The sequence below is a fragment of the Malaclemys terrapin genome, chromosome 4, assembly GCF_027887155.1.
Source record: "Malaclemys terrapin pileata isolate rMalTer1 chromosome 4, rMalTer1.hap1, whole genome shotgun sequence".
NCBI classification, from domain to species: Eukaryota; Metazoa; Chordata; order Testudines; family Emydidae; genus Malaclemys; species Malaclemys terrapin.
Window position 1 is genome coordinate 93,192,303 of NC_071508.1, and position 24,705 is coordinate 93,217,007.

General features: G+C 45.3%; 1 protein-coding gene across 1 annotated transcript; it reads right to left on the reverse strand.

The window, feature by feature from the left end:
* Positions 1-9,740: 9,740 nt before the first annotated feature.
* On the reverse strand, positions 9,741-24,502 carry VPS18 (VPS18 core subunit of CORVET and HOPS complexes). Its single transcript, XM_054027258.1, has 5 exons — positions 24,227-24,502; positions 15,309-15,450; positions 15,034-15,125; positions 12,355-14,225; positions 9,741-11,147 (listed from the first exon to the last, which is right to left on the reverse strand). Exons 1-5 carry the CDS (start codon positions 24,315-24,317, stop codon positions 10,419-10,421), a joined length of 2,925 nt encoding a protein of 974 aa, XP_053883233.1. The 5' UTR covers positions 24,318-24,502; the 3' UTR covers positions 9,741-10,418.
* Positions 24,503-24,705: the final 203 nt, after the last annotated feature.

Genomic DNA, 24,705 nt, shown 5'->3' on the forward strand with positions numbered 1-24,705 from the left:
GGCAAATTACCCATAACAGAACCAACACATTATGAATGTAGTTATTCCATTAGCTTGGCAGGCAGGCAGACAAGTGTTTGAAACAGACTGCAGAAGGGTCTCCTCTCAAGGCTGCTGCGTAGACCAACAAACTTGGGTGGTGCTCAGAGAGTCACACTGCATCACACAGGCAAGTATTGAGTGGACAAAGAATTGAGGCACATTGGAGAGAAAGCTGTAACTTTCACTGCCTCCCTCCTCTGCCCGCTACTGTGGTGAGCTGGGAGTTCTCAGCCAGATTCTCTCTCAGACAGCGTATGTCCTGATGCAAGTTATTCAATGGCTCTATTATCATGGATGGCAACATATGGCTCAGATATACTTTGAGGATTATTCTACCAGCAACCCAGTAATGCACATTAATGTTGACTTGATAACCGTTGAGAGATTAACTGGTCAATAGAAGATATTACCTCACCCACCCTGTCTCTCTAATATCCTGGAACCAAAACAACTACACTTCATACATGATCAACAACAGGCCCTTTTGCTGGACCCAGCTAATAAGCCAGAGAGCAAGTTTGAAGATTCTGCCTCTTGAGCTAATAAAATCTTCAGAGGACTTTTTCATTAACTCTGGCTCTTACGGGAAGAATCATCTTATCTGCAGGGAATCAACCAACAGCTGGTTATGGCATCTGGAGCAGCTGCTGACAACACCACCAGCAATGTCTGCAAAAAGAAGCCCCAACAAATTAATAGGCAACAGTCTTCATGCATCTCCGTGCCCTTAGCATTCCTGCTTCCTCCCCATTCATTAGTCCGCTGTCCCTGCCTCCCCCCGAAACACCCTGCCTGTAAATGAGCTGAAAGGAAGCCAGACTTTCTTACTAAAAATCACTGTGTGGCTCTTTATATCAGCACCACCATAATCGGGAGTCCTGAGCAAATTTCTTGTACAGCCATTCCCTAGAGATTGGCTATTTATAGAGAAATAATTTCAGTGTGGAGAAAGGGATAAACCTATTGAACAACTAAACTAACTGGAGACCACAGCATGGTTTGTTTAACCATCGCTCTCTTCAGTGCAGGACTGCCCACCTGTATTCTGCGTGAAGTATACCATCCCAGGTAAATGGTGATTGGACTTCTATTCTATGGAATGGAGAATGGCCAAGTTTAGATACCAAGACCAGTTGGCTCAGGACTTGTTAAAAGGATATGGAGCTTTTCATATAAGTTACCACCCTCTGCATACATGCAATGAGTTGGTTCTTCATGTGACATTGCACTCCATACGTTTTATAGAAATATGATGCAACTGAAATATGCTTTATGCAAAAGACCTCTTGTAAGGTATCATTACAAAGTTTATAATCTACTGCGTGTGTTCATCCTATTTGTATGTATGCATCATTCTTGTATCTGAAGCTAGAAATATGAAGTATAACTCTGAGGTCCTATTGTAATTATGCAAAGTGTAGGACATTAATGGTGGTTTAGAATCTTGATGGCTCCCATTGACTAGGACAATTGGTTGTGGATGATTTATTTGCCTGCAAGCCTTCCTGTGGGCCAGCCCATGGGTAATGAAGAATGAGGTCTTACAGTGACATGTGACAATGTCACCTGATAATGAAATCCATCTTAAATCTGGTATTTTTCCATTTAGGAGGAGGGGGTAGGGACCCAGAGACGCAAAAGATTCCCACCTTGTGCCAAAGCTATAAAAGGGGGTGAAGCAGAACAAAAGAGGTGGCCAGTTATGAGAGAGCCCCTGTTTTCCACCTAAGATGTCTGCTGGAACTAACAAGAATTGTACCAGGGGAAAGGATTGGACCCAGACTAGGAAGGAGTCTAGTCTGTGAAAGAAGCTTATTGGAACATCTCTGAGGGTGAGATATTATCTGTAATCAGTTTCTTAATGTATGAGACTTAGACCTGAGTGTTTTTGCTTTATTTGCTTGGTGACCTACTTTGTTCTGTCTGTTATTACTTGAAACCCCTTAAATCCTACTTTTTATACTTAATAAAATCACTTGTTTATTAATGAACCCAGAGTAAATGATTAATACCTGGGGGAGCAAACAGCTGTGCATCTCTCTGTAACAGTGTTATAGAGGGCAACAATTTATGAGTTTACCCTGTATAAGCTTGGGTCTGTGTTGCAGCAGGCTAGCGTGTATGGCTCAACAAGGCAGGATGCTGGAGTCCCAAGCTGGCAGGGAAAACAGGCTCAGAGGTAACTTCAGCACATCAGATGACAGTCCCAAGGGGATCTCTGTGACCAAACCCATCACAAAAAAAAAAAAAAAAAAGTCACAACTGATGCCTTTGTAGATGCTCAGTAGAGATTCCAAACATTGAACAAACCATGGGAGACTGAACCAACTGCCACCTCTACAGCTGGCCCTGTCCAGGGGCAAGGTGCTGGCACCAGGAGGGGAGGCGGTATGGACTGTTGCAAAGAACGAAATGCCAAAATTAAGTCTGCCTGTGCAACCTTAAATTCAGGCCCCTTGTGTGAGTACATTATGATACAATCTTTAATTACATGATCACATACTTTTTCCACTAGATCCCAGTCTCATTCAGTGCATAGAACAGACAGCATTCATTGAAGAAGCAGCTATTCAATATTTTGTTTTCATTGTTCAATGTGTGGCCCCAGGCCTTATTTACTGTGCACCATTCAAACACTGCTCCAGATACAAAATAATTTCCTCATGGGCTTTTCTATGACACTCATCAATATAGTACAAGTGCTTCAAAAACATTAATGAATCTTCACAATGACCCTGTGCATTGAGGGGTTGATATTATCCTCACTTCACCGATGAGGCAGACACCCAAAAGTCAAAAATGTCCACTAATTTTGGGTGCCCAATTTGAGATTCCCAGGGTCTGATTTTTCAGAGTACTTAGCATTATGTGGCACTTTGTATGTTCACAGTAAAGCTCCCCTTGACCTGAGTTGCAGCTGTGAGTGCTCAGCACTTCTGTAAATCCGACCCCAGGGTCTCAAGTTGAGCACCCAGAAATTCAAAATAATTAGTGGCCACCTGTGATAAGTGACTTAGCATCACATAGGAATCCTGTAGCAGAGGCAGGGACAGAATCCAGTTCTAGAAGGCAGCATTCAACTACCTTAGCCACAAAACCACCCTTTCTCTGCTTGCAGTCCCCTGCCTCCTTCAGTACACCCCTTCTAATCAGGGCTTGCAAAGAATCCTTTACCTTGCAGGTAGTCTGGCATGGAGTGTGCTAGCACATGCCTTCCTTTGCTGCCTCCAAGGGCTCCGATACAACCAGCAGCTCTTATCTCCATCCAAGATGTCTCCCCCAAGACCTCTGAGCTGCAGATCTTCTGCCCGGACCTCTTCAAGATCTGGAAGCTAGTTTCACTAACCAGGGCCAGAGAGGCCGCCAAGGGGAGAACCTCCTTGCAGAGCCCCTCATACACAATCCACATCTTAGCATGCAGGTGGCAGAGTCCACTTTGGTGCGCTTGATGTTGGTACCACCAGAGTCAGAGACCTCCTGGATTAGGACTGGGAGGGCCCTCAGGTGCTTAGATTGCACATGGGGGATGTCCACCTCAGGCACCCCCGTCACATGCTCCAGGAAGCGAGGGCAGCCTTGCCTCCTACTTCTCTTGCTTTCCTTGAGCAAATCCTGTGGGAGGGCGCTCCCTGCCTTCCTCTCACCCAGACCCTCCAGCCCTTGCCATCTGGCTGCTGTCCCGTAAGCCTCCCCAGCTGCCCCTGATGTGCAACCTGAGCCAGCTGGTCCACCTCTGAACAGTACCCAAGAAACATCTGTACGCACTCATGCTCCATACTATTTACTTCCTCGCCCTCATGTCCCGCCCCAACACCAAGTGGCAGGACTTGTTGCCACCTGCAGAAGGTAAGGAACCCCAGTGGGCCAGTCTGTACTTCACGCTGGTCCTACAACCCACCATGGATATCAGCTGGCTGCTCCTTCATGGAGCATTGAGCATGGGCATATACCTGATATGGTTCATGAACTCCCCCAACGACAGCCCCTTTTGTGAGGAGAGGGAGACCCTGGTGCACATGTACATAAGGTGCGTCAGATTGCAGCCCCTCTTCCAAAATCTCTTATAAGGTTCTGGCTGCACTTTTCCCCACACCTCCTGCTCCATGCACACACATCCACAAAGTCATGGGACCTCCTCATCGACCTCCTCCAGGCGCTGGCCAGGACACCCATTCATCATGCCAGGAGGAGGAGGAGGAGGAAGCTGTGGGGAAAGGAGGAATGCTCAGACTGTGGGTCCTATTACCATTCCCTTGTAAAGTCACACACCTGAGCAGAGTTCCTGCTGGCAGTGTCCACTGACTCCTTAGACACCTTTAGGGAGCAGTAGGCACTGTTGGAGGGTCTCTGCTCCATGTCCCCCTCTAGAGCCCTGATTTTTGCTCTCTGACCTTCACTCCCGTTCCTGTTTTTTTCATCTGTTGCTCCCGGTATCCATCTGTGGCCTGGGTCCACTGGTCTCTCCCCCCTAGCTAAGCTAAGCTCCATCCTGTGCAGGGGTCTTTTGGAAAAGAATATGTGGTCATGTAATTAAAGACAGTAGCTGTAGCACTGGAGACTCTGCTCTTTAGGGCAGGGACTGTCTTTTTGTTGTGTTTGTACTGCACCTAGCACTATGGGCTGATGGCCCATGACTGGGGTTATTATGCACTACAGTAATACAAATAAACAATGCATTCATAACAAGGATACTGAATTAAGGTTGTCCGGGCAATCTTGATTTCGGCATTACTTAACTTTTGAGTGCTCGACTTTGCAACCTTAATGTTTTTAATGTAGTTTGTGTGTAATCTTATAGATATATATATTTACCTACACAAGTTCCAATATAGCATAGATATAATTGCTTTACTATCGCTACACTGATGGTACCACACCCGCATTGCATGCAGTGTAGAATATTATAAAAAGGCCTTAAATGCTCCAGCAGCAGGCTTGAGCCCAATGCTGGTCTCTTCCTGTTCTACCTGGGAGCTAGCCTTTGCTGAACTCTCTGCCCCAATCTGATAAAGAATTGATTCTGGAGGATCAGTTATACACTTATCTGTAACCTTAGATCTCTCCTACCACTTACTAGTTTCCAGGCAACTGTGACCTTATTCAGACAAGCCTTCTTCTCTGTTGCTCATGACAAATAAAATGTCCAATTCAGATTCCCCTCCCCACTCCAAAACTATCCCTGGCCCAACCATTTTCCACATACAAATTAAACAAGCATCTTAGCTTCTCCCCCCGCAGAATTCTCAAATAGGTTGATTTAAAACCTGTGTCAAGAGTGCAGAACCATTTTACTGCCTCTCTATCCCTGAACTCAGAGAAGGGCCCCAGTGCTAGAAAAGGGCAGACTCGAGACCCTCTAGTCCACGGGCCTGCATATCTGAATTGAAATGGAAGTGTAAAGATAAAATTCGTAAGAGGGCTGGTGAGAAGCCAGGAACTGTCTAGAACTGGAATAGAAGTTAGGATTTAAGGGAGTGATGGTGAGCGCAACTAGTTCATGAGCTGAACCCATAAGTGACTTACAATAGTTTATTGAATTCCAGTGACAGTTTCCACTAATAAGCTCTAAGCTATTAAAAATCCATCCTTAAGATCTCAATAGTCCCTCATAAGAGGACTTTCCTGTACTGATCCAGTTTCTCTTTTCCCTCCACACCTTAAAATAAAAGGACAAATTCATTCATGACACAATACCACTGACTTCAGTGGTGTTTCCCCAGCAAAGAATTTGGCCCAAAGCATTTTCTGGGAGTCAGACTCAGGGATCTTTTATAGAGAGAGTTTTTCATGCCGGAAGATGTCAAGATGTTTCACGCTCCATAGAAATAGAGCCATCAACCAACCGCCCTCCCCTTTATGGCACACTGAAGAGGAAGGGGCAAAAGGGGATCATTTTGGCTGGGGCATCTCTGATTATGAGATGGTACTTTTCAATGTCCACACAAAGCAAATGAGTCAACTGAATTGCACGGTGCTTAGTTTATTTATCCACCTTAGAAGGGATTAGCCAATCCTGCTGAGACTTGAACCTGCATTTCCAAGCAATCTGGGTGTTTCAACCTGAAGCTTAGATCACTAAACAATCCCCCCGTGTCATGTGATAGAGATTCCAGTCTCTACCTTCATGCCAGCTAATAGAGGATTGCTCTTTGCATTACTTTGTCCAACAAGAGATGGCATTCCCATAAATTCCCTTTGGAAGTTATTCCATAGCATTGAGCAAAAAACAATTGGTTGGATAGATCTGTACTACCAATGCCAGCACTGAAATACATGGGCTGGTCATACTAAGAGCCACACACTAAGATTCCACCTCGCCACCTTACTAAGCCTACCTACCAGTACAGAAACACTGCAGAACAAACATTATCCTTCTGACTACTAACACCAGACCAAATCCAACTTCAGAAACTCAAGATCCTAAAATCTGTGACCATCTGAACTCCTTTCTCCTACTTCCTCCCCCTCAATCAGTATCGTTGTTATAGGCACAATTCCATTTCCTATAAAAAAAGGTCACCTGAAATCTCATGCGGCCTCAGCTTCTTACTACTATTCTGCAATATTCCATAGCAAAGAGACTGAAAACACTCACAGCTGTGCTTCATCAAAAGTCAGTATATTTAATGGAGAACAATGACATCTAGTGACTGGAATTAAAGTCTGCCTTACTGAGTTTCCAGCTCAGCAGCTAATGCTAGCTTAACTCCACCTACTTTGGTTAGTGGTAAGACTCCCAGCAACTTCAATGGGAAGAGAATTAGGCCAACATTGAGAACTTCTGAAGTGTCTCTCTACTGCACACTTTACTGCACACTTCCATCTGTTCTCTGGCTTTCTTCACTTCTCCAGACCCTTATACATGCAACCTATTGACAAGGCGAGGTGCGGCATGTGAGGAGACGTGTTTTAGGCCTGGTCTGCATGAGAAAGGTTGTACTGAAGAAACTAAGGTGTGAACCTAAATCCATGTAGTTTTGCCAGTATAACCCCTGTGTAGACACATTTATTCCAGTTTGCGTGGCCTTTTTTCAATTTAGCTTAAATTCCTTCCCAAGTAACAAACTAAACTGGCAAAAGGCCCCTTGTATACCAGAATAAGAGTGTCAACACAAGGGGTTAAGCCAGTACAATCATCAGTACAAATGGTAAAACTTTCCCATGCAGACAAGGCCTAGGAAAAGAGTGGTACAGAACACTGTCTTAGGACTCCATGTAAAATTCATTCCAGAGAATGGTGTGGCTGGTCCACGCATACCTTGTGAACAAGGAGACCCCACTACAGAGAAGTATCTTAGCAAGCTTACTCCAATCCAAATGTGTCAGCTCCACTGAAATGACAGGAGACAGGAATACTCTACTCGCCTCCAGAATAGCAGAGAACAAGGTCTTAGAGCTGCTCCTCTACACATCAGATACCATGTTCTATGTAGAAAAACAAATGTTGAAAAACCATGTGGGAGAAGGGTTAAAATTTCTTCAATTTTCAAACACATTGGGATAACATCTCAGCTGTTAAGGACACCTGTATTCCAAGACAGCCATGAAACACAAATGTGTGATTTATGAAACTCCTTTAGAAGATGCTATGAAGCTTCGGGAGGACACATTTCCATAGTGGTTGGAGTGCCAATGTTATGGGACACTGCTGGAGTCCTAGCAGGCATTAGCAGAACACTGCACGAAGGGTAATCATTGTGCTTTGAACTCTGTCAAAATGCTAGGTGAAGTTTCTGTGAAGGCTCAAGGTAACAAACAAACTTGTTGCCCGAACATACAGTCCCTTGAACAGGCAGACTTCAAAACAGTTATCCATTTAGATTTTGACTAAGTAGAATAGTCTAGTGCTTGAGGAGAGACAGGATCAAGAGACTCCCATGTTTCTATTCTACCTTTGACAAAGACTGGCTCTGAGAATCCTTAATCTGTACCTCAGTTTCCCCATTTTCCAAATACACAGGAATAATCTCTCTTTAGAAGGGAGTATAGAATGATTAATGCTTGTATTGTGCTCTGAAGTGCTAAGTATTTGGTATTGTGAAACAAAACAGTTCAAGAGCTTTGAATGTAAAAGAAAGAACTGTCCTGTAACTCAAACTCCAGAGGGAGAGCGCTGTGGACATCTGAAAGGAATGAGGCGGAAGACAGCCTCCCAAGGAAACCGAACAATCTGAAATCCCCCAGGGTGGATTAAAATTAATTTGGATTACGATCTTTTACTAAACAACGACAAGGCAGAAGATGGCCCATCCCCATTTTTGATCAGAACTAGCTTTATAGTGTAAACAACGCATATGATCTTCCAGCCAAGAAAGAAAAATCCAGTAGTCAATCATATCAGGAAGGTTTAATGTAGAATTTCAAAGACATCACATTCAATAAGTGAGAGACATACCTCATGTGTCTTCATCACAAAAGCCTTCTGGTACAGACAGCAGCCTTCTCAAGTCAAACAGCAATCCAGAACCAACCAAAAAGAGAACTGGTAAACCATCAACAAGCACTAACAGCTGGCATTAATAAAACTGGTTATTCATCAGTTCTAGTAGTAAAAAGATAATACTTCCAATAGCAACAGTTCTTTCTACTACTGAAATGCAACTCTGACAGCGCTCATTTAGGGCCTCTTCCTGCCAGCACTGCACAAGTAAGACACTGACTGCAGGCTAAGCCCTCGGTTAGGAAAGGCTCTGATCAGAAGTTGGGGAAGCTCTATTGGAACCCTGTGGGATTACTGAGACCCCCAGTCAGCAAGGTCTCATGAGACAAAATGTAATTTTATATTACACCAAGACCCAGTTCCACAGTGACAGCAGCTGTTGTGAGTTGCTAGCAGGTCAGAGATGAGTTCTCAAGACAGGAACATAAGCTTTATAGAAATCAGGAGAGACTTCTGGGGGGGGGGGGGGGAGGAGGGAGGGAATTAAAAAATTTCCTTTTAACTAAAATGACATGAATATCCACCACTGCTTTACAAAACCCGATTCTCACTACTGTCGCACCTGTTGATCTTTGTGATTTAGTCCCAGACAAAGCTTTATGGGAAGTTTAGTTCCTTCATGAGGAAGTACTGACAGATCTAAATGTCACATGCCACTACTAACCCCTACTAAGGTGCTACAGAAAATCTCATCCTCCACCTCAAGTGTAATGATCTCTGTCAGAAACAGGAAAAAAAAAAAATCTCCCAATGCTGAGCAGCATCCGGGGGGGGGGGAGGGGGGGAAGAGAAAGAGGGGAACTGACCTACAGGAGCACTCAACTAAGCCGCGAAGGGAACAGTTAGATTGCTTGGCAGAGGATGCCAAAGGCTCTCAAGTATCTGCTTCAAGATGGAGGATGAAATGGTGTCACTGACTCATGGAGAAATGCTATGGTCAGTCCTTGAGGAAACTGATTGCTAGACTTTCATTCGAATGCCCACTCAGTGATGCTACTTGTGAAGTATCATTATATGTAATACTCAAATTACCATTAGCAAGTATTGTACTTGACGGTGCTGGAGCCAGAACAGGTAATTGTGCAGAATGTCCCACTATGGGTATTCAGAATGGACTATAATGGCTGGAAACAAAGTGAAGAGATCCTACAGAAAATTCAACTGTATGGATCAGACCAAAAAACTTGGAAAACTGTAGAAAAGACCACAACCCTGAAATTCCAGACACAGGGATTAAGATGCATCTTTTGAGACACTGCACTGCTTAAGAATCACATTTTTATGTTATTGTACAGAATCATGCATTTGTGTAACATGACAGATATTTGCAGACATACATGTAAATGCAAAGCTATTGCCTTCCTTTTACATTTCTGTCAGTAAAGCAGGCTAAACAATCTCATTTGGAAGCAAACCAAAAGCAATTCCTAATTTGAAAGTGATGAATGAAAGTCTATGCCACCAAACACGCCCCACTGCTTCTTCCCATCACCCCAGTCTTCACCTGAATTAATACTATAAAATGGGGAAGCAGTCCAACTGAATGAGATCATTTTTCTGTTCCCAGTTCTCTCTGGGCAATGAGGCATTCTTATCTTCATGCCAAAGGGATCTCATAAGAAGAGCTTCAAGAGGCAAGCTCAAGCTCACCTTCAGAGAGAAGCCAGAGGAAGTTCTGAGGCATTAGCGGAAATTAATCTTCCAATTCTTAGACAACCGTGACCATTTCTCTCATAGTCCTCCAGGACTAACTCATTGCTTTTCAGATAACAGTACCCAGCTGCTCTCTCCTTAGAGCTCTACCGAATCCATTTGTTTTCAGATTTCTGGAAACTAATTCCATGCAACTAATATGCATGTTTCACAGGCAGTGGACGTGACCTATAGCTCAAAAGTTTTGTGTTTATGTGCAGCCTCAAACAATAACTGTGTGACCCTACAGCCAACTTTGCCTCTCCTCTTCATACTTTTGTGGGTCAATGAAAGGCTTGTCAATGGACCGGATCATCAGCTCCCCACAGTACACACATTCAGCTGCCACAATATCATCGATGTCTGCCTTGATCTGTTCCCGACTCTGCTGTCCCTTCCCCAAGCTAGTGGCATCTGTGTCCTTGGGACGATGATGGGCTTTGGAGGGCTGGCTTGTGGCTCCCAGCTTCTTCTGAAGGTCTTCTAGCTTAGCTTGCTTGTAGGCAGGCAGGTTTGGAAAAACTGCCTGGAACAGACAGTCATAGTGGAACATGTGGCCGCAAAGAAAAAGATAGAAAGGGCGGTTTAGGAGTGGAAAGTCACAGGCTGCACACTTTTCCTGAGGCTCCACAGAGCCATATTTGTTTCTCATCTCCTGGATGTCCTCCCGGATTCTCTTGGCACTCTGTGTAGCTTCCTCCATCTCTCTCTTCAGCTCCTCAATGTGCCTGTTGTAGTCCTCCAGAGAATTGCAAATAGCCTCCTTGAAATGGTCGATGGTGACAAAGTCGGGGAAGAAGGGCAGGACATCTTCAATCTTTAATAGGTTGCAGCTAGAAAGGCAGGCCATGGCCTTCTTGACATCCTTCTCTTCCTGGACCACGTGGCGAGCAATTTTCAACCAGAGCTTCTTCCGGAGTTCCTCATCCTCTTCAGGGAGGTCTGCACAGGACTTTGCTAAATCCACATCCACCTGAAAATTGAACAGAACAGTAAGGAAACAAAATTACGATTTCCTCTTCACTTCCCTCTCTGTCATGAGAGCCCACTACCAATACAGGAAAGACACTGGTAAGAGATCTCTCCATTATGTCAGCCATAACTACAGCTATATAGTTGATATGCCCACTTGGCTGTTCGTATGTCAGCCACATCCTCCCTCCCCGAGACATTCACTGCCAACACAAAAGGTGTGCATAGTAATTCTGGATCACTGAAGTGTGATCTAAAGAGTCATTAGGGTCCAGGAACGCAACAGGAAGATCTAGCTCTCCAAAGCCACTAATGACCTTCGACCTCCAAGGTTGACAACAATGAATTAAGTATCCACCCTCATACAGCAGGCACCAGTTACACATTTTTGACCTTTACCGGGCTGGAGCATTTATCTCCTCTACAGTATTCTCTATACTCAGAACGTAGGATTCTGCAAATATTTTGATGAACTAAACATAGTAAATGTCAGCATTTTAAATTGTACACACTGCACTGTCACCATTCAGAACCTGACTAAGTTACCTCTACACTAATTTAAACTTTCGACAAGATTACCAACAGGGATAAATTCATTTAAAGTTTTTCTTGCATTTTTTTTTTTAAAATCAGGAGATTAAGAATCGGGTGGGGTCCTCAGCTCAGCAGAGCTGGTTAGCAACAAGCAGAGTACCCCAGAGCAGGGACTGCATTACAGAAACCATATCCCCCCACCACAGTCTCTTTCACTCTCCTAAGATTATGGTCTGTGAAAGTCAGATGTCCATTGTAGGTATCTGACTCTGGCTCAGGCTAAGGAACTGTTTAATTGTGGTGTAGACATTTGGAATCGGGCTGCAAGCCTGAGCTCTGGGACCCTCCCACCTCGCAGGTTCCTAGAATCTGGGATCTAGCCCAAGCTCAAACATCTACACCACAATGAAACAGCCCCTTAGCATGGGCCAGAGTCAGCTGGCACGGGCCAGCTGATTTTTAATTGCAGTGTAAACATACCCTGATAGAGCAATAGTGGAAGCTCAGAACTAAGTTAATAAAGTGACAGGCATTTCTTCCTATCTTGGGGCCTTTATAACCCTTTAAACACACTAGCCAGCCTTCTCACCCCTTCCCTTAAAGAAGGGAAAAGCTCTCCACTACTGGAGCTTCAAGAACAAATAACTAAGAGTACTAAACATAGTAGCACACACCTGCAGGGCTAGATCCACTGCTTCCTCATATAACTCCATCACTTTGTAAACATGGACACAGGCTCGGTGGTGTCCATGCTCCGCACACAGCCGAAGCGCATACTTCAGGTCATAGTGGATCCTGTTAGGGTTGGTTCCTGCTTGTTCGAGGTATGATAGCAGCGAGTCTGGCCGACACAAAGCATAGAGGGACAACAGGTAGTTGTGAATGGCTTGCTCCGTTTCCTCCAGCTCACACACACAGAATTCCATGTATCGAATAGCTTCACTGATCTGTTGGGTGCTCCCACTTTGGCTGTAGTTGACGAGGGCAGGTATGAGCTTCCTGGCATCCAGTTTCGTGCTCATAGAGATCCAAGCATCAACCACCTTCTTGGGGATGTGCTGGATCAGGACCGGAGAGAACTTGTAAAAGAGCTTCTCATCTCTGTGTCTGGTAAGGACAGTTAGGGCTTCATCATAGTCATCATGCTGGCAGTGATGGGCTACCACTCTCTCATAGTCCTGCATAATAACTGAAAAATAGACCATGTGTTCTGTGTCCCCATGGCTTGCTAGCAACTCATAAATGGATGCTCGGTTATTGAACAGGCACTCTTTGTTTCTGGGGCTACTCAGGAAGCTGCAGAACTTCTCCCGAGTCTCCTCGTAGAGATTCCTTTTCGAGGTGTCCCCTTCCAGAGCACCTAGCCGATTCAAGTAGAGCTCTGTTAACCAGGTGGTCAGCAAAGTTGTCTGGGTCTTTTCAGAGGACTTTAAGCTGGCCAGTTTCTTGAGCAGAAACTCCATCAATGCCTCCTCCTGCTTGGCTTCAATGAACTTAAGGGCAATCTCTTCAAAGTAGTTCTGGGTCAGTGCATAACACTTGGCACTATCGAGGTACCTCTTGTTTTGGAAGGAGTGTTCTGCCTCTCTTGCCAACACAATATCCAGGCACTCAGGACGGTCTTTGCAGTACTCTTTGGCCAGATCAAACTTGTTAATGTTCATGTACATCTTCCACACATCTCTTGATTCCCGTTGTACGTGGTAGCGGAATACAACTTTCTCCGTGTGGATCCAGATCTGCCCAACTGTGGGATCTTTGATCATGCGCTTCAACGAGCCAAACTTCTCCAAGAACAGGTCTTGGAAGACAACCTGCCCATTCAGAGTGCACACAGCCTTCACTCTGTCAGGCAGTAGCAGCAGGAAGTGGAACTGGGTGAGCACTATGGAGATCGGCTTGTTAGCTGCCACGTCTACATCAGAAGGATATTCCCAGACCCGTTCATCACTCAGAATAGAGTCAGGCCGTCCATAGTCCAATGTACCATACAAGACACCATTTCCCATCATCCAGGCAAAGGAGCGTGGGGAGGAGCGTAGCTTTGGAGTGTAAAATGCTATTTCGCTGTAGCCAAAGCTGGCTGGGAACTCTCGGAAGCTGGGCAAGTGGTCTGCATGCATGCCAAACACGAAGGCAAAGCCCTGCTGCTCCGTCCCCTCAGGCACTTTGCCAACAAACTGGAAGAGTCTCTTACGAGTAGTGGCAATGATAAAACATTTCCCATCGAGCGCTCGCTCTATTTCCAGACAGCAGACGGGGGTCGGCCCTGCCTCCTCCTCTAAGGAATAGACCAGTCGGAAATACTGGTCCGGATTAGTGCTGAAGAGACTTCCCTCGCTGACAGAGATCTCAGCCTCATATATTTGGCCCTGGGCTGTCCCCACCAAGATAGGACCAGTGTTAGTCTCTGAACCCAGAAACTTGTTCCAGCCCACACTTTCAATCAAGTGACCTTTCCAGCGGGAAAGTGTCCGCACCTTCTGAGCACTTCTGTTCAAATACAGGCATTCACTAGTGTTCAGTGCAATCACAAGGTGAGATCCTGCAAAGGCATAGAGCAAGAGAGAGATGATTAATGGGTGCAGGGTTAAAGGAACAGTGAACAACACAACCCAGGCAGCACCACTACTGCAAAGCAAGACTTCTGGTTGTTCTCAGAGTCATGTTAGACAAAACATGGAAGTCAAGTTCCTAGAGTTCCCCCAGGAATTTGAATTCATAAGAACCTGGGGATTGCCATAATGGATGAGATCAGTGGTCCATTTAGCCTAGTATCACAACTGACAGTGACCCCAGATGCTTCAAAGGAAGGTGCAAGAAACCCTATATGAACAACTCTGGAATAAATGGCCCATAGAAAGTCCAGGCTGCTAATTGTTGTCATTAGGTTTTACATTTTATAAGTGTTTCATCCCAGCTAGAGTTAACTGTGGATATTACAATTATAATCCTATTTAGAATTCTAAGCTCCTGGCCTCCCAAGGCCAAAGGAGGCAATGGGCTCCAAAAATTAGATGTACATCGTGTAATGAGAATTTTTTTTTTTTTTAAACCAGTTGTAATAAGCTAGCTCAAATCAGCCCACATCTGTCAGTGAAGAACTTGGACAGTGGTTCATATGTAAGGGGTGAGGCACGGTACTCTTCCTCTAACACTTGAGTATTAAATAGGCAGAGTCCCTGGACAATAATTAGGTAGTCTGAATTCATTCCCCAGGTGGACCACATACTCCTTCCACACAGAATAGAAACTGGAAGTCTTCCTTAATTAAATGCTTGTTTAACACAATTATTGCATTTGTTGTAAAGATTAAACAGCATTTTGCATTTTCCCCTACACTGTCACCTCACCTGTGTGGTCCAAAAACATCTTGTAGACTCTGGCTTCATCCTTGCGTCCCAGCTCTACCTGATTAGGTTCATCTGCCTTGCCAAGATCAATCCTGCATGGAGGAATGACAAAGCAAGTTACCAAGCGGCAGGAGGAGCCCGTGTAACTGTGGAAACAAAATTATACCTTTCTCTTTTGTAAAAGACCATGAATCTGCACCTAGTTTAGAGACAGGGTTTCCAAGCAACCCAAAAACAGGCTGTGAAGGCTTCAGGTCTTAAATAGTACGAGTTACCTGAAAAGCGTGTCTCTGCCAAGGCTCATACAGAGCTGGTTACAGGAGACCACAAGGCTGTTAATTTTCTCTGGAGGAGTGAAATCAATCCTTTGCTTGTTAAATATCGGAGTCTCCTTCTCCAGCCGAGCATTCACATACCCTAGGAAAAGTAAAAATACAAATGTAGTTCAGAAAAAGAGACAACCCCACAATGTAACCTAAAACAGGGAGCAGAAACAGGGAGGGCTACAGGAAAGTGAAGCGCTCCATGGTGAGGAATCATGGGGAGTAACATCTATTCTTATCCCCAGGTGTATGTTTGGAGCTACGGTACAAGTTTATTTTCCCATTCTGCCACAGTGCAGCAATTTATCACATGGCACTAACTTGAAAATAGACACAGCAAACTCTGAAAACTCTGGAAGAAACTGCACATTACAGTTACATTACAACTTCATAAAAAGCTGATGAAGAGGATGACATAGGAAAACAAATGGTCAACTATTGGAAAATCAGGTTATTTGTTAAAACACTGAAAAGTGGGCATGGTGCTGTACAAGATGCTAACATAGATGGTATCTGTGCTCCAGAAAGTTTACAGTCTAATGAAAGACTCAGAAATCAGAGGTGGCATTAGTTTAAAATGTTTCATTTGGGGAGGATAAAATTAATTCCTCTCTTATTCAGTCTAGCATCCGTCACACAAAAGAAAGGGCAGAAATTGAAATTATTCAAAAGGTTAAAGATGGCTAGATTTTTCCATAAAATTAATCATTTAATTGCCATAAAACAATTTAAGATCAGTGACTGCAGGCAATACAGCTGGAAGTCACAGCTAGATCAGTAAAAAAAAGTTTCAGAATACTTGTATTATGTTTTACATCCACAAAGCTCAAGCACTTGATAAAGATGAAAAAGTACCGTTACTTCAATTTTACATTTGGGAGAAACTCAACCAGGGGGTTCAGTGAATTGACTGAAGTCACACAGCTTGCTGAGATTAGCACTCGAGTCTGGTGAGTACCAGAATCAGTGCCCTAAACATGAAGCCACAACACTGCCCAACAAAAGCCAAAACTAGGTAGAACTGCCTTCCAATTTCATTACAAACTGAAAACTTGAGCCAGTGTGATCCAGTTCCTGGATCTTTTGGCAAACCTGGATTGAATTTCAAGCAAGGCTAGGACAAATTAAGATTTGGGGTTTAAACCTGGCAAATGTGGTCATTGTGTCAGAGTTGCACACTGCATTTATTTTTAGGTCTGCTGAAGCATGAAACAAAGTGAAAATCAGGTGTGTGTGAACTGAAACTGGGAGTTAAAGGAGTAGAAACTAATGTCTTTCATATTGTTCTAGTCACAATGCTGATCTAAACTAGAACCACCACCACTCAACTATTTGGTTTTAAAGGCTCCACTTACATACTTGGGGACCACCAACCTGGCTAGCTTGGGAGACACCAAATTTAGATGGTGGCAGATTACTAGACAGGGCGGTCTGGATAGCAGGTGGGAGGAGAGAGTTTTACATAAGCAGCATGACAACATTCTGCTACAGAAACTGGTTCAGAACAGGCTTATAGTTTTGTTTTAGGTCATAAAAGCTTTAAGTTTTAAAGCAGGTGCAGTGACCTCAAGAGAAGGCCAAGCACTAAGACAGTGAAGGGAGGAGGGTGAAGGACTAGCCAGGGCAGCGGGATGGGAAATGTATCCATTAAGATGGATAGGCTTTTAACACCACATAGCAGGGTGGAAGAGTGGCATGACTGGTTTCATTTTTCTGAAGCCGGACAGGGCTCAGTTTTCAGAAGCTTAGGACAATCTAGAAGCACACAGTTTCCATGCCTAAATTAGGAGAGCAGCATTCAGAAGCTGCCCATGTTGGATGGACTCTAGCCAAAAGCCACAGAGGAATTCAACTCTGCCACTGAACTGTAAAATAATGTGATATTCACATGGAATAAAACATGAATGACACTCGTTAGTAGAATCCAGGAGAAATATGTATGTCAACAAAAAGATTGTATCACAAAGCTCTCTCCACATCAGTCCTGTGATACAAGTTTTTCCCCTGCCTGAATTTCCCATGCCTCCACAGGACACGATGTAACCTCCTGACCAAGAATATTGCATTCCTCTAACAGAATGACCAGGCCACCTCAGGCTAGACAACAAGAAAGGACTGGTCATTTCTGGTTCCTTTCCTAGGTTAAATTTACACCAGCCTCCCTCCATGGATGGAAAAACACTGGCTCCACAGGGATTTCTAGGACAGTTATATCCATGTAGTGAAGTTAGCCTGGGAAAATCTTCACTTGCAAAGAATTTACAAGGTACACAAGGTTACTCCTGGGGGAATTCTGCACCACTGTGCATGTGCAGAATTCATGTTCCCTGCAGATTTCTTTTTCCTCCGCAGAAAATACATTCTGCAGGAGAGGTGCTGCAGTTATGCCTTTAACCCACCAGGAGCTGCTCAGAACAGAGGACAGCTGCTCACCAGCCATAACAACTCATAGAGAGGAGGACAGCCTGTATTCCTCACAGCGTCCTGCCCACAGACAGGTGAGAATGCACATATGGGGAGGGAACACAGACAGAACAGGGCACATGGGGCTGCTGGGGGTCACAAACTGGGGTTCAGAAAGGCTAGTGGAGGGACAGGGGCTGAATAGGAGTGGGGTTGCAGGGCCACATGGGGACAGGGTGCAGGGACATGTGGACAGGGGTGCATAGGGACGGGGGAGGGAGTGCATGGACACATGGGGACAGGGGCAGATGTGCCTGACTGAATGGGAGAGGGTAGGGGTCAGCCATGGTCTGTATGGGGGAGGCCTCCCCACTCCTTCATAATCCCTCCCCCCGCCCCCCCAAAAAATCCCTGTTCCATACTTCTCCCACCCACATCCAACAACCCTCCAGGTTCAATCCCAGGCTCCTTCCCAGCAATTACTTCCCTCTCACTCAACTCCTCCATTACCCCGACTCCCCCAAGTCTTTGCACTGCTTCTGAGAGGTGCAGGAAATATGTTCCTGTATTGTAGTTTGAATGAATTATTACTTAAACTTCTGTATTAATACACCTAGGAAAGAATATATTTGTCAAAAAAAATAATTCCTGAATTTTTTTCATTGTCTGAATTGTTACAGACATACTTGCTGACAGGTATTTTTAAATAAGTTACAATATAATGTCAGCTTCAATTATTTTGGTATTATTCTGACAAAACATGAAGAATTTTAAAATATTGTGTGCAGAATTTGTATCTTTTTGGCGCAGAATTCCCTCAGGAGTAAAAGATAGAACATGGCTGCTGGAAACCAAGGCCACTGGCTGAAGCAGCCAAACAGCATGGCATAAAATTAAAAACACAGTGTAAAAGGAGGGTTAGAAGACCATTTGATTGGCAGGATAGGATTCTGTGGTCAGCCCAGCACAGTAGAGGCAGCAAATGCTCTGCTGCCATGTGGCAGGGAGCAGAGTTTAGGCCTAGAGCTCTGTAGGCTAGCAGGGGCCTGGAACAGCACAGGGAAAGCACAAGCAGCGCCTATAGCCTTGTCCCTATGCTATTTTCAGCAACTCTCCCACTGCTGGTCTAACACCAGCATAGCACAGTTACTGTCTAGAAAAGATATAGCACTAGTGTCGACGGGCTGTCCACATTTATCACTGCATCGTCTAGACCTGCTGCAAGCACAGTCAAATGACATGGAGACAAAAGTGTTGGCGCCTTCTCTACCATCGCTCTCCCCCTGTTGCTGCACTGATGCTAGTTCAATAGTGGCACATGCAAAAAATAGCAAGCTTAGAGGTAGTCGAAGTGTGCGCATTGGAAGAGATGGGAAATAACTTCATGCTAATTATGCAACACCTCTTTTGGGTAGCACTTCATTAAGCCTTTGTCTATACATAGTTTGACCATCCATTTAACTAAGTCAGCACCCCCCTGCTGTGGGCGCTTATTTCAGGCTGAGTGTCCTATTTTGTTTTGATTAAGTCAGCGAGGAACTGATACAAGCAAAATTAAAAAAGGACACTTATCCTGAAATAAGAGGGTTCATAACTAGTGGTCATACGGATTCTAGTTATATTGGTGCTCAAATTGCGTGTAGACCACGTAGGGTTACCAACTTTCAAGGGTGGAGTTTCACTCTGATGGGAAAGTGATACAGCCACCCATCACTGAAAAAAGAAAAACATGGAATGGAGGATGATCAAGGCACAAGAATCAAGCCATTAAAATGAGATCTCTAAGTCACATTAACTTAGAGTCAAGAGAGCCAGAAAAAAGTGAATTGCCCACTCAGGAAAAAATAAGGTTGTCTCAGTCAGACGACCAATGAAAATCTAACTCAGTAAAGAAAGGGACAGTTTAGCTTTTGGATGGAAGGTTTTACTGATTTAAAAGCAGTTTTATTTAAAATGATCTATTTTGGATCCCTTGAGAGATTACCTGTTACAATGCACTCAGTTGTATGTGCACTTCAGTCGTTAATTTGAGATTTGTAATTAGTGATCTTCACCAGAAGGGGAGAGATGCACTTTTTTAGCCTCTGTTCCTCTACACAAAAAGCTTGGGTAGGATTCAATTGGTTTTATTCCATCATATATAGTTTATCCTGACTTGGAACATGAGAACTAGTTTTGGTTTGGAATCTCAAGCCCAATCCTCTCAAATGTGCACAAACACTTTTTTAAATGCACTTTACCTATCTGGATTTAGGATTCTAAATGTTGCACCTTCATTCAGATTTCTGGGTGAACCTGCTTTCTTTCTACCTCCCAGAGGCTGAAACATCTGGAGAAAGACAATGAAATAAGATCACTACCAACTCCAGCCAGGTGTTTTGAAGTAAGGCAGACCATTTCATATTGGGACTTGCAGAACCTGCAGTTTGCACTTCTGCCATCCCCAGTCTTTGCTCTTTTGGGATCTACATCTTTCTAAAATAGCATCAGTAAAAGCATAGCAGTTTGGCACCACTTCAGCCAGCTTAACACCTCCCAAAATTTCAGGTACAATGTTATGGTTTGCTCTTATGTGGATGTGCTTTACATAAAGCTATTACTTTATTTATTCCCCAAACCAAGCTGCTGAAACTTTAGCTCTGTCTGCAACTGCAGCCAACCGATTTACTTTCAAATCATGTTCAAAGCTACAACCGGAACCCTGAAGGGACACCCACAGATTTTAAAATGGTGATGAACACGGCTGCATCTCAACTACACCTGCAGTTAAACATGGTTCAGCTGCCCCCTTTGCTGACCAGCGGTGACTCCAGGCACCAGCGCTCCAAGCGTGTGCCGGGAGCGGCAAGCCGTGGGGGGCGCCCTGCCGGTCCCAGCGAGAGCGGCAGTCAGGCTGCCTTCAGTGGCATGCCTGCAGGAGGTCCGCCGAAGCCGTGGGACCAGCGGACCTCCCACAGGCATGCCGCCAAAGGCAACCTGCCTGCCGTGCTTGGAGCGGCAAAAAAACTAGAGCCGCCCCTGTTGCTGATACCCGTTTGTCAGCAACAGGTACATTTTTAGCGAAGACAGAGTCTATGACAGGGGTGGGCAAACGACGGCCCGTGGGCCGGATCCGGCCCCTCAAGGCTTTGGATCTGACCCACGGGATTGCCCCCTGTGGTGCCGTGGGCCTCGCGCCGCTCTCAGAAGCGGCCGGCACCACGTCCCCGAAGCCCCCAGGCGGGGGGGCTGAGAGCTCAGTGCATTGCCCTTGCCTCCAGGCACTGCCACCTGTAGCTCCCATTGGCCGGGAATGGGGAACCACGGCCAATGGGGGCTTCGGGGGAGGTACCTGGAGGTGCGGCAAGGGCAGAGCACGCGGAGCCCTCCGCACCCCCTCCTCCAGGGGCCGCAGCGCTTCCTGGAGTGGCGCAGGGCCGGCATGCAAGGCATGCCACCCCGGAGCCACTTTAGGTAAGTGGCGCCGGAGCCCGAACCCCTCCTGCACCCTGCCCCCCAACTCCCTGGCCTAAGCCCCCTGCCTGCACCTCACACTCCTCCTGCACCCCAACTTCCTGCCCTGAGCCCTCTCGTACACCCCACACCCCTCCTGCACCCCAACCCCCTGCCTTGAGCTCCCTGCTGCACCCCTGTGCACCCCAACCCCCTGCCAAGCCCCCTGCCACTCCCCACACTCCAACCTCCTGCCCTGAGCCCCCTCCCGCACCCTTCCCCCCCTCCTTGAGCCCCCTCATACAGCCCACACCCCTCTTCTGCCTTAATCCCCTTCCTGCACACCGCACCCCCTCCCAGACCCCAACCCCCTACCCCAGTCCTGAATACAATTTCCCCACCCAAATGTGGCCCTCGGCCCAAAAAGTTTGCCCACCCCTGGTCTATGATAACTGAAAAACTACTAAAGAGATGATATTGCAGGAGTCAAGAGTGAGAGCAGAGAAACAGGTAAGGAAAGGAATTGTTAGCCAAACTCTCTTAAAACCATTCTGCTTTAGTTAACTTCCAATTAGCACCAAAATAATTAACATTGGGGGGCGGGAGGGAACCTCTGTTAGAGGTTCGGAACCCTGACTTCAATTAAACTTAAGCAAATAAAGGTCACAAGCCATATTTTAAGAAATATGAGCTTCAGTGTATGGACTATGTTTAATTTGTTCTCTCTGTTTATCCTTTTTAATTTATACACAACCTGGTATAACTAAACTTTTCCCACAAATATGCACCATACAACCCTGCTTACCTAGCAGTTCCAGATGATACTCAAAACCTTTTGATAGATTAGGATTCAACTAAGGTGGGGAGCTAGTCATAGATACTTTCAGAAGCTTATGCCTGTAGATTTTTAACTCAGCAAAGAGATGCCAACTTTGCAGAGTGGCCAGCACTGAAGTGGCAATGCTAGATAGAACATAGTCTTTTTAAAGCTAACTGGGTCTCGTATCTAATTCAACCTTATAAAGTGGCAGTAGGGGAACCACAGGTGAAACTCAAGATTCACCAGTTTGATTAATAGGGGATGTACTACATAATTGCCCCTCTAGCTAGTTACTCCTCATTCATATTGCATAGCTGGCATAACCCATCACATAATTATTGTATATTTATATTACAATTACATTACACAGGTGGACATACATAATATAGGTGCCAGCACTTCACAAATCATGGTATAAAGTTTCAAACCAACACAGATTGCTTTCATGCCACACTTCTGAAGTAGTAACCAGACCAATATGAAATCAGCCCGTGTGAATTACACAGCCATTATACATGTGATGGAACCTATGTTGTCTGCATGCAGTATATTGGAAAGTTTCCCTGGGCTGGGCAACTAACACGATGTCACTAAACATCATACATACAACATGTTTAATAGTTTCTATAGTCACTCAAGTGCCTCAAAAAGGAAAGGAGCAAAGAAAGACTAAGAAACTGATTAAAAAACAAAGTCAAGAAGTAAGTGGCATAGACAGGAGGCCTCCTGTGAGACACTACTGCCACAAATTTGGATTGACAAATGGAGAAGCAGTGGTTAGAGCTCACCCCAAGCTCATAACTTTAAAGCCATTTCACATTTGCTCTTTTGCTACATACACAAGTGCATTCATACAGCACAGTGGTATTTTAGGATTAAGTCATTTTCCACCCCACAAAATAATTTCACTCTAAATAGAAATTCCCTATAGTCAGAATTTCAATTGCAATGAAGCAATTTGGGACTGGCATCCTTCTTCCTCAAACAGTTTTACTCTATAACCAAGTTCAAGCTAAGCTCTAAACATAAGGGCCCAACCATGGCCATGTAAAACGCTTCACAGACCGCAAAATCTGGTCTCCCTCTATGAAATCTAGTCTTTTGTGTGCTTTTACCCTATATTATATTATACAGATTTGACAGGGGAGTCTAGTGTTTCTCAAATTGGGGGTCCTGATCCAAAAGGGAGTTGCAGGGGGGTCATAAGGTTATTTTGTAATAAGGGTTGCAGTACCGCAACCCACCCTACAATAACCTTGTGACACACACACAACACTCCTTTTTAGGTCAGGATCTCTACAATTACAACAGCATGAAATTTCAGATTTACTTATCTGAGATCATGACATTTGCAATTTTTAAAATCCTATGACTTTGAAATTGATCAAAATGGACTGTGAATGTGGTAGAGTGCTATCTATACACAATGGAGTATCTCAGAAGAACCTATGTACTATAACATTGTGTTCATACGTTAAGTACACAGATTTAATTTGTGATTACAAAAATACTGTACACATCTTCTCATTTTTTGTCCTTCAGCTATTAGCAAGGCTTCCATTTGCTAAACCTAATGTAAAATTCATTTCCTAGCAACTGCCTCAACATGAAGTAGTAATAGCAAATATCCAATGTGCACCCAGAGACAGTCAGAGCAGCATCACGCGACAGAGTGCCCTCTCTACACTATAGCCTCTATCTTTGGTACCTATTGTGATGAATTAAGGCCCCAATTGTCCCCACATAGAGAAAACCTGGAAAGATGGGAACACTGAGAATTCATTCAAAGTACTGCATGAATGATGATAATTTGCTCTTCTATAGTATCACCATAGAATCTGAAAATGCATTACAAACTAAGCCACACAACTATCCATGAGGTATTATTACACCCATTTAATTAAAGGGGAAACGGCAGCAAGGAGGGGTTATTTGCCCTCAATGGTACAGGAAGCCACTGGCAGACTTGGGAACAAAACCCAAGTCTGACTCTACAACCCTATTTAACCAGTAAGATCACAGTGCCGCCCAGCGCCTGCCAGACTCAAATCAACAGGGCAGTAACCTGCAGGCCTGTAATGTTTCTCAGTGTTTTTTTTTTTTTTTTTTTTTGCAGTGTACTTGCTCAAATCAGACGCGGAGGCGGGCTTTGTGGCCCAGGAGCAGTTCTCACGCTCTGACCTATATATATGATCAAGTGGACCCAGGCCCTTACCGGAGTGCGGGATGCCCACGTTGCCGCGGCTCTGCTGCAGGGAGGCAGAGCGGGACAGGGAATCTTCGTACTCATCCAGGATGGAGGCCATGGTGCACCTGCCGCCCCCTCCCCAGCCGGTCCCGGGGCCCCGCCACTCACTCTGCTCCCTCCCAGGAGGCACCGGGCACCCCCTCAACTCATCCCAATGCAGCTAAGGGGTTAGACACAACACCCTCCCTGCAGCCCGCGCCCCCCGGCAGACCGGGGCAGCAACTCCCCTCCTGCAGCCCCCGCCCCCCGGCAGACTGGGGCAGCAACTCCCCTCCTGTAGCCCCCGCCCCCCGGCAGACTGGGGCAGCAACTCCCCTCCTGCAGCCCCCGCCCCCCGGCAGACCGGGGCAGCAACTCCCCTCCTGCAGCAGGTCCCGGCGGCGGGAACTCCCCTTCTCTGTAACCGATCCCCCCCCTCCTGTCTCGCGTTTCTTTGCTGGGAGCCC